Source organism: Scyliorhinus canicula, chromosome 1 (genome assembly GCF_902713615.1).
Source record: "Scyliorhinus canicula chromosome 1, sScyCan1.1, whole genome shotgun sequence".
NCBI lineage: Eukaryota > Metazoa > Chordata > Chondrichthyes > Carcharhiniformes > Scyliorhinidae > Scyliorhinus > Scyliorhinus canicula.
The window spans coordinates 262,736,225-262,748,251 of record NC_052146.1 but is presented as its reverse complement, the minus strand read 5'-3'; the positions used below and the strand labels follow the sequence as shown (position 1 = coordinate 262,748,251).

Below are 12,027 nucleotides of genomic sequence, written 5' to 3'. Positions count from 1 at the left end.
AAGGCATACTGCCAAAGCTTTTCACCTAGCACTCATCAGGACAGAATTATACTGCATGAGAAAAGAGTGCTTTTGTTTTGGCACGTTTTCTGATTGGTCAAGGCATCATCATGGAGAATGCACAAGGGAACTTTTGTTTTAAATCAAAAAATGTCTAATGCCAGACATATTTTTGCCTCCAGAGGACAGGTCTTTTTGCACATGAATACATGTTGCTTCTAGCAGAAGCCACATTTTGAACTCAACTGATAACATTAAATTGATAATTAGTGTAATTCTGAGCAGACTCGGGATTGTCCAGCGAGTGGTATCCAATTGTGTAATCACACCGGACGTCATACAATACGTTCTGGGTTTTGAAATCATGGCCCGACACATTATGCCCACCACACAAACAAATTTTGGTGCCAGTGTCATGCCAGGTTTGTAGGCCGTTAATCCGAAAGTCTGGCAGATCATATCAAACAGTATGTCCCCTTGACTGCTTGCAATAGTCAGAGGACTGACCATACTCAACCAGCTAATGTTTGTAAAACTCAGAACATGTGATTCTATGGTCTAATAGCACTCGCCGAACAATCCTCAGTGTGCTCAGAATTACATTAAAACAATCTAATATTAACAGCAAGGATCACTTGCGCTTGCCAGAAGCTACATGTACACATATGCATATCCAGGCATCGCACCTTTTTTTGAATTAAAATGAATCGTACGGGACAATAGTTCCCTGATATCTTCTCCATAGCAATGCCATAAGCAATCAGAGTCAATTTGTCAACCAAACAACATCCTTTTCTGATGCAATACAAACTGTTGATCACTTTGAAGTTTGGCATTCCTGCATCTGTGCTGAGGAATGCATGGTGAAAAGCTTCAACAAATATTACTCCTTGCCATCTTATTTAAGTTCCCTACATGACAGGATTTTCACTCAATTCATAAAATTTAAGAAAATAATTACTGTCGCAGACGTGAAGCAATCCCATATAATGGCTGCCTGATTTTCATCCTGAACTGGAAAGATATTAGTCAGAATCCTCAACTTTCCCATACGATCCAGAGTAATACACTTTACAGTCTTCCTCGCTCTGATCATTTTGCTTGCCTTTTCTACATCAAGCTTCACAGTTAAGTATTTGTTAATAGTATTACATAGCATATCTGTATATTAAAACCCTATATTGCTACTCCAACAGAAACAGAAGATCCCACTGATGTCTAACAAAATTAGTCACAAGGTATCTTTGCTCCTGTTCGTAAGCAAAATTAGTTTAAAGCTAGATGAGTCTGTCCATTGAAATTAATCTACCCAACTACCACATAGGTATTCACAACATACAGGCAGGAAATGAATTGAATCCACACTTCTCCACGTTCTTTGAAGCCCAAACATGGTTATTAAAAGGTATGAAACACACTATTAGCTTGTTTTGCCATACCCTCAACAATTTGTTTTAATGGATTATTGATGACTGTGGGGAAAATTGCTCACAGTTGTTGTGGAGACTATTTTCCCGAAATATGAATTCAATCAGATTACTTGTTTTCATCTTGTTTCAGAGACTTTTCTTTGCTAACTTCTATAAAATAATGCCTGAAACAATCCATGATCAACTCCAGCCAAAAGAACAACAGAATCGTTGCGTTTTGCATGGTAGGTATTGACAAGCATGTTCTGACAGGGAAGTCAGAACTTAATTTTTAAGTGAATAATGGAATGCTTCAGATAAACGAATACAAGAAAATGAAAACTAGAAGCATTTCCTCTTCGCCTACCATCATTCCTATGATCAGTATATTTCAAGAAGAAACTTCTCGTCAATTCTTGCTGTTAAAAAGAAAAATCAAGTTATCTGCCCTGATTACAGCCACTTAAATCATATGGCTGTTTTGTTTTAAAATAATTTTATAATAAATTGCTAGTTATAAAATAGCTTTATATATCCTTTAAATGCATTTTACAATATATTTTCTTATAAAGCACAAATAGTAAGTTTTTAACACAAATAGATCAGTGACAAACTGCTTTTTTAGTTGAGGGAATTTTTTCTTGCATTAGTGACCACTGAACTCAATTTCTGATTAGTTGACTGAAACCAGATGCACACCTGAAGGAAACACATTCACAAAACAGTGTAAAGTGAGTTAAACCACTAAAGGAAGCAAAGACAAAGAGAAGGAAAGCAAGAATTAAAAATAAAATGCTTTCTTCTGAAGACCAGCAATCTTTTACATATTTGACCCAAACTTGTTCATTAGACATCACTAACTATAGAGCACAGAAACACACTTTGGATGTCCATATTGTATTCGTCCAACACCTGATAAATAATTCGGATTCAAAGAAAGATTCGCTACTTTGAAGATGTGGGCTTTATTGTCCCAAATGTTCCATCTTTGTGGAGAAGATTTCAAGTGCAGATAAAGTGAATAACATCTCTTTAAAATATGCACTTCACATGCAATCCACATTTTCTTAATCACAGGTGAACAGTTATGTAACCTTTCTTTTTAAATTACTGTAGTTCAGGAGCAAGTGTTCCAAAATGGGTAGCCTGAGGTGTATTTCATTTAACCTGATCCTCTGACTTCCCTCAAGAGGATATTTTTTGCTTCAGGATGAGGTGAGTGTCTATAGTTCTGTTAGAAGCTAATCACAAGTGCTGCCAGTCAATGCCAACTAGCGTCTGATTTGCTTCTTGCGCATGGCCAATCTCCTCTGTGATGCTATGTTGCTGCCATAGTTTCTGCAATTTCCTGTATCGTTCTTTGCAGAGATGAAGCGGGTTCCCTCGTCTGAAAGATGTAATTCAAACAAGATTATTGTCAAGTACTTATTTTTGTATATCAACTTTTTTCACCACGAGAAGGAAACACACAAACCTACTGAGCAAAGGAACGAACAGCAATCATCAACAGCAATTGGGACTCAACGAAGTATAGTATGAGCGAATTCATTCATGTCACGGATGGTGTGGAGCAAAATCCATAAATTAATATAACTATTTTACAATATGCTATTTCAGCCCTGTGCACCACATTAAATACTATTAAAGCTAACTTCTCAAGAATGGGCAAGAACTTCCATCAACCAATACAGTGATATCTGGTGACTTACAAAACCATTGCAATCCACACAAAGGGACACATATTAAGAGAGAAAATATTTTTCCCCAGCAACGTAATAAGAAAACAGGTAGCCTTATCAAAATAAATCACAAGGAATAATATATACACAAAGAATCATATAACCATCGTAGAATCAGAATAGGGACCCGGGTTCAATTCTGGCAGTAGGTGACTGTGTGGAGTTTGCACGTTCTCCCCGTGTCTGTGTGGGTTTTCTCCCACAGTCCAAAGATGTGCAGATAAGTGGTTGCCCCTTAGTGTCCAACGGTTAGGTTTGACTGGGTGGGGTGCCCTTCTGGAGGGTCGATGCAGACTTGATGGGCCAATGGCCTCCTTCTGCACTGCAGGGATTCAATGTGTTCAAAAATGTCTGCGGGGAACCTTTGGAACAATCAATATAAAATCTCAACTTGTGCGTGTTCTTTCACTGAAATGCAGTCGATATTTATAAAATATTTAAACTTGTTACCTCAGTCCCTGATCTGTTTCTCCATAATCATCAAGGTAGGGTGGTGGATAAAAGCATCCTTTTGTCTTTCCAGCCAAGAACAACACCTGACTTTCTCGAACTCTGAAAATGCACAACAAACATAATTATGCATATTTACATTCTTATTTTACAAAGCACTGAATTAAGGGCTCGATTTCTTGCTCATCTCCCTCGTAACAGAAAACAAAACCATCAGATGTTCTTATAATTTAGCTGCCTGAACAAGAATTGGTGAAATGCTGCCACATGAGGGTGAAATGCTGCCACTTGAGGTATAAGTCAGAGGTCAGCTAGGATTCAAGTGCCATCCTGAAGCATCCTAGAGCTTCAGCGCTCCACACTCTCCTAACAGACCTACTCGATTGGAAGTTAATGTTCATCATAATTACATTCATACCTTAACATGATTGTTATTTGTGTACCTAGCTAAGTTGGAAGTGGCTCTAAATGGTTACAGTAATAAGATTAAGTTTTTAACTCACCGCAGGAAAATTCCAACTCCGCACCCACAAGTATAAGTATGAGCAGTGCAAGCCCCAACATCTTCTCCTTCAAGCTCTGTCTGACAGCAGTAGCTCTGAGAACACAGCATTCCCCCACACACCAAGCAGAGGGTTGGTGCTCGACTTTTATCCCCACCTGATTTTGGACATCTATTTCAAAGTATAAAGAAAGAAGTAAACTCTCTGTCAATGACAATAATGAAATGCACTGATTGCAATTTTGACACGGAGTGTGAAATGCTATTTTCCCCTTATGAAAGGAGCTGCCTGCTGTTCCAGTATCATTCTATGATTCCTGACTTAGGCAAAAAAACCTATTTGGTGTTAATTCCCACTGTTTATCATAGGCACCTTGGTATCATCACAATTAGCCTTCTACAAGCCTGGGATTGTGTATTGCCTCTCAGAGACACTCAGAGGGGAAACAATGAAGATAATGGCTGACTGGATCCAGGTCTTCTCCCAAGATTATTGAGTAGATTGTTTGCCTGGAATCAAGAATCAGAAGCTGGTAAAATGCAGAAGGGACAAAATCGAAATGTCTTAAATTTCAGCATCAGATTCTAATAAATATGCAATAGATGGGGATCTACTTCAGGCCTGGAGATTAATAGACACAAAAAAAAACTCTGGAGGTTTTTAAACACAAATGTGAAATACATGTTATAAGCAGCACCTTTGTAACAGACTCCAAAGCAGGGGCAAATGGTTAATGGCTGATATACGCGGTTGCCGATGATTAACTTGAATTATTCAATCGGAGCGGACTGTAATAGTTGCAGATGTTTGCAACGGAGAATCCGTGGACTTTCACGTCAGAAAAATCTGCACCACACCTGCACCGATTCTGCTACCGGTGAGGGGCTAGCACAAGTGCTGCATGGAACACCATCAAAACCCAGATAGGGACAGGGCAGACAAGCTGCAGCCGCGCTGAAACTGTACACCCCCCACACATACTGACTGCGGCGGAAAAGATGGGACAGGTCGTGCTGGAGCGCCCATACTCTCGATGGGGCAGCTTGGGCCAGAGGGCACCCAGGGGAGTGTCGATACGACCCAGGGTACCAGGTTTAAAGTGGGCAGCCAGCGGCATGTGCAGCTGCATGGCTGCCTTGCCGGCTGCGGTAATGGTGTTGCGTACCTGTCCACCCGACCTCTCAGCCCACTTTCTGGCCACCCCGCACTATTCCCCCCAGACCTAGAAGAAGCCCCCGGCCAGCGGCACGACTGTTGGCGAAGTATGCAGGTGTTGGACACTGTCCATACTGCAGTCTCTCTCACAGCAGCCACCATGCCAGGTTCACGATTTGTTGAGCACACGTGGACTGCGCCGTCGGACACTCGGCGGCGGAGAATCGCAGGTTGGCCCACTAATGATATGCGAACGGTGTATCAACTACACGTGGCGTGCACTGCGATTTTCAGGGAGGCGAAGCATCACGATTTGCCGCCAAAAGTCGATGATTCGACATCAGGAGCTATTCTCCGTCCGATCACACTCCCCAATTTTGCTGCAGACAACAGATAATTCCACCCCATATATTTTTCTTCACTCCAACCTCTCCCTTCCTGGTTAAAAAATACAGGAGCTATTTTCAAACTCATTGCTTTTGAGACTTTTAACATGTATGACATTTTGTCATGGGCTATGATTAATGCTTATTCTGGGCAGGTTATCTATTTAAATGGCATTTCTTTTCAAAAAATAAATTTAGAGCACCATGCACTTTGTTTGGGTTTATGGGGGTGAGACCCACACAGACACCGGAAGTGTGTGCAAACTCCACATGGACAGTGCCCCGGGACTAGGATCGAATTCAGGTCCTCGGCGCAGTGAGGCAGTGGTGCTAACCACTATGCCACCATGCTGCCCTTTAAATGGCATTTCTATACCCTCTTCATAATGTAGAGATTAAACATAATTAAAAAGTGGAACAGAGGTTGTACCACATCTAACAGAATATTGCATACAGCTGAACCAAGTCACGACTGACTAAATGAGAATCTCAATTACAAAAAGATTCTGATGATACAAGATAAAAAAAAGAACAATTCTTTTCATGGACGTATCCCATCAGCCAAACTTATTGCTCAGATGTCTCATGTCCTGCATTATTTTGAGAAACCCCAATTTCAGTGGCAGAAAGGTTGCTTTGGACAACTGCATCGACTGTGCCTGTAATTCATGGTTTCACAACCTGACACCTTATTTCTCTATTCTTTGCTACAAATAAAATACTCAACCTGCAACATCACGGGGTGGCACAGTGGTTAGCACTGCTACCTACGGCCCTGAGGACCTGGGTTCGATCCCAGCCCCGGGTCACCGCCTATGTGGAGTTTGCACATTCTCCCAGTGTCTGCGTGGGTTTCATCCCCACAACCCAAAAATGTGCAGGTTAGGTGAATTGGCCACGCTAAATTGCCCCTTAAATGGAAAAAAAAAATTGGGTACTCTAATTGAAAAAAAAATCTGCAACATCACTTTAAATAAATCTGCAACATCACTGGTTTTATATGAGATTCAGATCCACAACAAGAAATTAAGAGGAGAATCTTTAATCAAAATGAATTCACGGGATGTGGGCATTACTTGAAATATGGGTCCAAAATTAGGGCAAATCTTGATTTTGCAGTTGAAAGGAAAAAGTATGCACCGACTGCCCTTTAAAATTACTATAATGCTACATGATTTTAAGTTTAATAAAATCAAGGTCAGCAATTCATGATCCAGTTTACAACAGATCATTGTTAAATCTAAAGATATGCAATTTGAAAGATCTTTTGTGTACTCACGTAAAACAAGATGCCCGGTTTATGAGGCAACTGTAATCATCAGGAAGTTCTATCAATTTGTTTGACTCCCTAGGATAGCTAGAACAGGGTTACGGAGAAGAAAATAAATTTAAATTAGAAGAACAGAAATAATCAATTTGGCAAATAATCATAAAACCACAGTCATAAGCCTACCTAATGGCTGTTCTCTCCCTCTTCACAAAACTCTGCACTTCTGCAACTCCACACCATCTGTATTTTAAAGTTTTTATACAGGTATGTTAGTTTGCAACAATCACAGTATTAACAGATGCAAAGAGTCTTTGCAATAGCAGAACTTTGGATTACTTTTACTGTTGAATTTAATTATTTTTGATGCTGTAAACAACTTTTCAGAACAGAAAGCATTTTTGAAATAATTTTTCATATTATTGAAAAATAGCATATTTAACTAAGCAAGCAGATAAATTCAAGTTTCAGAACGGTGAATTATTTTCCCTCAACTAAAACACAACCCTGCAACATCTTTTTCAACATCAAGAACCACATTGTTTCTGCAATGTATCAGCAAGCATTTCCTGTTCATGATTTTTACCTTTGCATCAATGGCTCAATCGTATCATTCTCAGTTTGGAAAAGACTCATTAGGTTTGTTGGGAGGGAAAGATAGCGACACAACAGTTCAAAGTGGTGTGGTCTGTTCTCTGAAAATGAATAGAATCAGGATCACCATTCCTCCGAGCACACACGTATCAAACACAATAGAAATATTTCAGAATATATGCTCCATTAGCATCAGAGTAGCTACCAAAAGCTTTTCCACTTCTTCTACAAAAAGACCATAAGACCATAAGACATAGGAGTGGAAGTAAGGCCATTCGGCCCATCGAGTCCACTCCACCATTCAATCATGGTTGATTTCAACTCCATTTACCCGCTCTCTCCCCATAGCCCTTAATTCCTCGAGAAATCAAGATAATTCCTCGAGAAATCAAGATCAAAAAAGCCACACTTTTAGCAGTTTTGGCAAGAATTTAAAATAAATGTAACACACAAAAAGAGTTTTAGCACAAATAATCAAACTGTATACATAACAATAAAAATGTAAAGTTATTCGATCTGTGATTTAGCAGTATGTTTTGCTTTCATGGTAAAGAAAAAACAGCTTTGAGAAAATGGGTTGTTTGGATTTTATTTGTAAAATAATTTTGCACTGTTTATCCGAGAAAAGGTGGAAAACACATTCTAACAATGGGTCTCAAAGCACACACAACTTCGAGATTTAATTTTGTATTCAGAAATAAATTACCTTGCAGTTCAACTGGTACCGGAACACTATTGAGATAGTGAAAGAACAAAGCGGAACATCGGAGATAGGGCATTATTCCATTCTTGATATTTTGCCACAGGTGCCAACCTGAGGACATTGAATTCAAGGCACTACAGGAGGTAAAGCATAGAAAAGTCAATTATTTACAATCTCCAAGAAATGTACTTTGGTTGAAGAGTAATTTAGCTGTATGTAGTACTTCATATAGGTCCAATATAGCACACTGCTCACAAATTTTAATCCAGGGTTAGTCTTAGAATTACTTAGAATCCTTACAGCGCAGAAGGAGGCCATTTGGCCCAGTGGGTCTGCACTGACCCTTCAAATGAGCACTTGATCTATGCCCACTCCCCACTATCCCCATAATCTAACCTGTACATCAATGGATAATTTACCATGGCCAATCCACATAACATGCACATCTTTGGACTGGGAGGAAACCAGAGCAAAGCCACACAGACACAGGGAGAATGTACAGCCATTTCTGTTGTGATGACCCAATCTAGTTTCAATTGATCAGACAGGCTTTTCTTAGTTTAAATTATATTTAAGTCAGTTTCAAAGGACACCTGTCCCCAAACATGTCATAAAGTCAACAATCGATCAAACCTGCAACAGGAAATTGTTGTTTATAAATTATTTGATGCAAATTCAATTGGTTAATGCAACAGACAGGTTACTCCAATAATTGTCAGGGCTCCACTATAATGTTTTGTTCAATGTATTTCACGTTCCACTTGCAATATCATCCTTTAAAAATCTAGCACAAGTAATGAAACTTCATTAGGTTGGTCTGGGAGGTAACGGATGGCAGAAAGCTGTGATGACGCTGAGAATGGTAAGCTATGCCAATGAACCAAACATATGCATTTCCAAAAGGATCACTGTGCAGTGAGTAAACAGATCAAAGAATCTAGGATGGTTTCCCTCTCTCCAGCCCAGAAAAAAGATCAACTGCAGGACCCCCATCACCACCTTGGCCAAGTTCTTTACACTCAGCACTCAAAAGATTGAGCTAACATAAGCATTCCCTAAAATTATTTCATTTGTAATTAACTGAGGATGAATGATGATCAGATATAAGCCATGCTAAATTACAGAAATTACACAATAAACTGATAAATCTTCACAATATCTAACTATCCAAAGAAATGTTATAATTTATGTTCTTAAAATAGTATTAAAAACACAATATGACAAATTTTGCAGACCAAAAGTACAATATCTACCTCCCAACCAGAAGTCAGGGTTGGGGGTTCTCTTCATTTAAGCCTCTCAATAAAGTAAATTTTATTTTTTGATCTTGTCTCAGCCACCAGATGGAGCACATTACCAGGTCAGAAAGCGCCAAGCCCCTGTAAACAAATCATCAGCCTCTTAATGCTAACCTCCATACTTCCTAATTTAAATAGTCAGTTCCAACTCTTACCGCCAAACTATGTGGCTCTGTAACCATCCTGTGAAGCACCTAAGGACTATTCATGAAGTTAAAGTTGCTGTACAAGTTATTGTTGGTATTATAAAGCAGCCGATGCTCACCTTAACTTTTAAAATTAATTTGTGTCAGTGTTTAGACCAATTTTGGAATAAGGTCTGAAGCCAAGTGTTTCTAATGGAATCCTAAGTAATTACAACATGTATGGATCCTGGAAATTACCTAGCTGAGGTACTGAAGACCTGTACGTTAGGACTAGCCAGATCTGTGAGCAGGCTATTAACGTTTTGATGGCACTGTTGATGTTTCTTCCCTCACTCTTCTGCTGAATGAGAGCGGGCTGATGTGACATTACTTGGTTAGTTATCCTGCTGTGGACAGATCATATCTGAATACATTTCCTCCATTGTTTAAGTAGATGCCAGTTTTGCAATTGTACAGGAACAGCTTAGTTAAAGGTGCAGCTTGTACTGGAGCATAGGTCTTCGGCACTACAGCAGGTTACTGCTGTGGCCCATAACCATTAATCTGTCCAGCGCGATCAGCTGTTTATGTCATGTGCAGTGAAATGAACTGACGAAAGATGAGCAGTTGTGATGATGGACTTTCAGGAGGAGGCCAACAAGGATAATCTACAGAGCAAAGGTTGACGGTGGCTGTAAACATTTCAGCTTCTACTTTTACATTCACATGCTGGATTCCACAGAATTAAGGGTGGAGACGTTAATAGAGGCGTTGTCAGGTGCTGTTAATCACCATTTGTGACTTCATGTGACAATACTCCCAAGTATGCCATGATCTGATGGTTTCAGAGTCACTAAGCCTGTCTATAACATGCGGCTTTTGCTATCCAGCACATATGTGGCTTCACTTTTCATTTTCAAGTACACCTGGCACTGCCCCTGGCATGCTTCTACATTCTTGATTCAAACAGCATTGGTCATTTGGCTGATTGGTGGTGAGATATTCTAGGCCATGAGGTTCATATTACAGTACGATACAGTTTAGTTCCTTTCCAGCAGTTTGATGGAACGGAGTGGTTTGCTGGGCAGTTAAAGTCACCTACATTGGTAGTGAATTGGTGGTGTCACACACACACTAGAAGTAATGACAGCAAGTTTCCTTCCCTTAAGGACCTTATTAAAGCAGTTGGAATTTTAGAACAATCCAACCAGCCTTTATTTTACAAATGATTTGCTTTTAAAATTGAATTCAAATTCTCAAGCTGCCATTGTGGGATTTGAACTGGTGTTCTTGATTATCATCTAAACAAGAAACTGGTATCAGACAACAAAGTTTTTTAAAAACATTAATATATACAAAGGAAACACAAAAGTCCTTAACAAAGGTCCCACCATAAATATCTGTTCACTTTCTGACCTATAACAACACATTTACATAGTTGTTTAATGAAACATCTCAAGGTGCTTAAATCTGCATTGTATTTCCAGTTTTATTTGTCACTACCTGGCAAGGTCTTCAGCACGATACTCCTCAATAGATTCAAAGCCGAAGCAGAAAGTACCCTTTGTGACGAACAGGCACGTTTTAGGGGTGGCAGATCATGCTGCGAGCAGTTCTTTATGCTCAGGAATATCATAGAGCAGAGCCTACAGTATCAGAAGCCACTTGTTCACAACTTCACAGATTTCAAGAAGGCTTTCAATAGCATCCGTTGGGAGTCACTCTGGTACATTGCAAGACAGTACCACATCCCAGAGTGGTATATTAACATCGTCAAAGTCTTGTAAGCAACTCAAGGTGCTGCCTCAGGACCAGAAAGAGCACCACAGATTTCTTCAATATCACTGGGGTGTGACAAGGTTGTGTACTCTCCCCATTCCTTTTCCTCTTGTTAATTGATTTCATCAAGAGGAAAGCAATGGTGGTTGCCGATTATGGCATCCCGCAGCAATAGCATTGGCTGATGGACCTGGATTTTGCAGATGACATCGCCTAGTAGGTCAAAGAATCACATGCACTGCAACACATGACCACCAGTCCTGAGAGGAGCAGCGCCAAGGTATATCCAAGCTTCAGCTCCCGAACAAGGGAGCAACATATCCAGCGAGGGCGTGCAGAGATGGACTTCCATGAGAACTGGTAAAGCAGCATCAGTCTTCCAGTGGCTCCATACACTCTGGGCATCTAACATCATCAACGTAGCCATGAAGCTGTGCCCCAACATTTCCTCCATAGTACCAACTGTAATCAATGCCAGTGAGACATGGATGAAAACATCAATGGTGTCAAGTAAGTTGGACTTCTTTCATCATTGTTGCCTTCAAAAGATCCTGGGCATCAACAGAGAGACAAACGAAGAAGCACTACAGAGAACTGGTCAGAAGTGCCTGTGGGACAT

The 12,027-nt window shown here is 40.0% G+C and overlaps 1 protein-coding gene across 3 annotated transcripts in view; it reads right to left on the bottom strand.

Moving 5' to 3' along the window:
- Positions 1-2,050: 2,050 nt before the first annotated feature.
- The window catches only part of ubr2 (ubiquitin protein ligase E3 component n-recognin 2), a 185,761-nt gene continuing 175,784 nt past the window's right edge, over positions 2,051-12,027 (bottom strand). For 2 of the 3 annotated variants that reach the window (XM_038812572.1, XM_038812563.1), the window contains exons 41-47: positions 8,210-8,340; positions 7,496-7,604; positions 7,096-7,152; positions 6,922-6,999; positions 4,102-4,272; positions 3,599-3,700; positions 2,051-2,796 (exon numbers count right to left, since the gene is read on the bottom strand). In XM_038812572.1, coding sequence (XP_038668500.1) covers positions 2,655-2,796; positions 3,599-3,700; positions 4,102-4,272; positions 6,922-6,999; positions 7,096-7,152; positions 7,496-7,604; positions 8,210-8,340 — 790 coding nt within the window. In that variant the 3' untranslated portion in view covers positions 2,051-2,654. Of the gene's footprint in view, positions 2,797-3,598; positions 3,701-4,101; positions 4,273-6,921; positions 7,000-7,095; positions 7,153-7,495; positions 7,605-8,209; positions 8,341-11,137; positions 12,017-12,027 lie in introns of those variants that run through there. The other variant, XM_038812581.1, reaches the window with a different exon arrangement.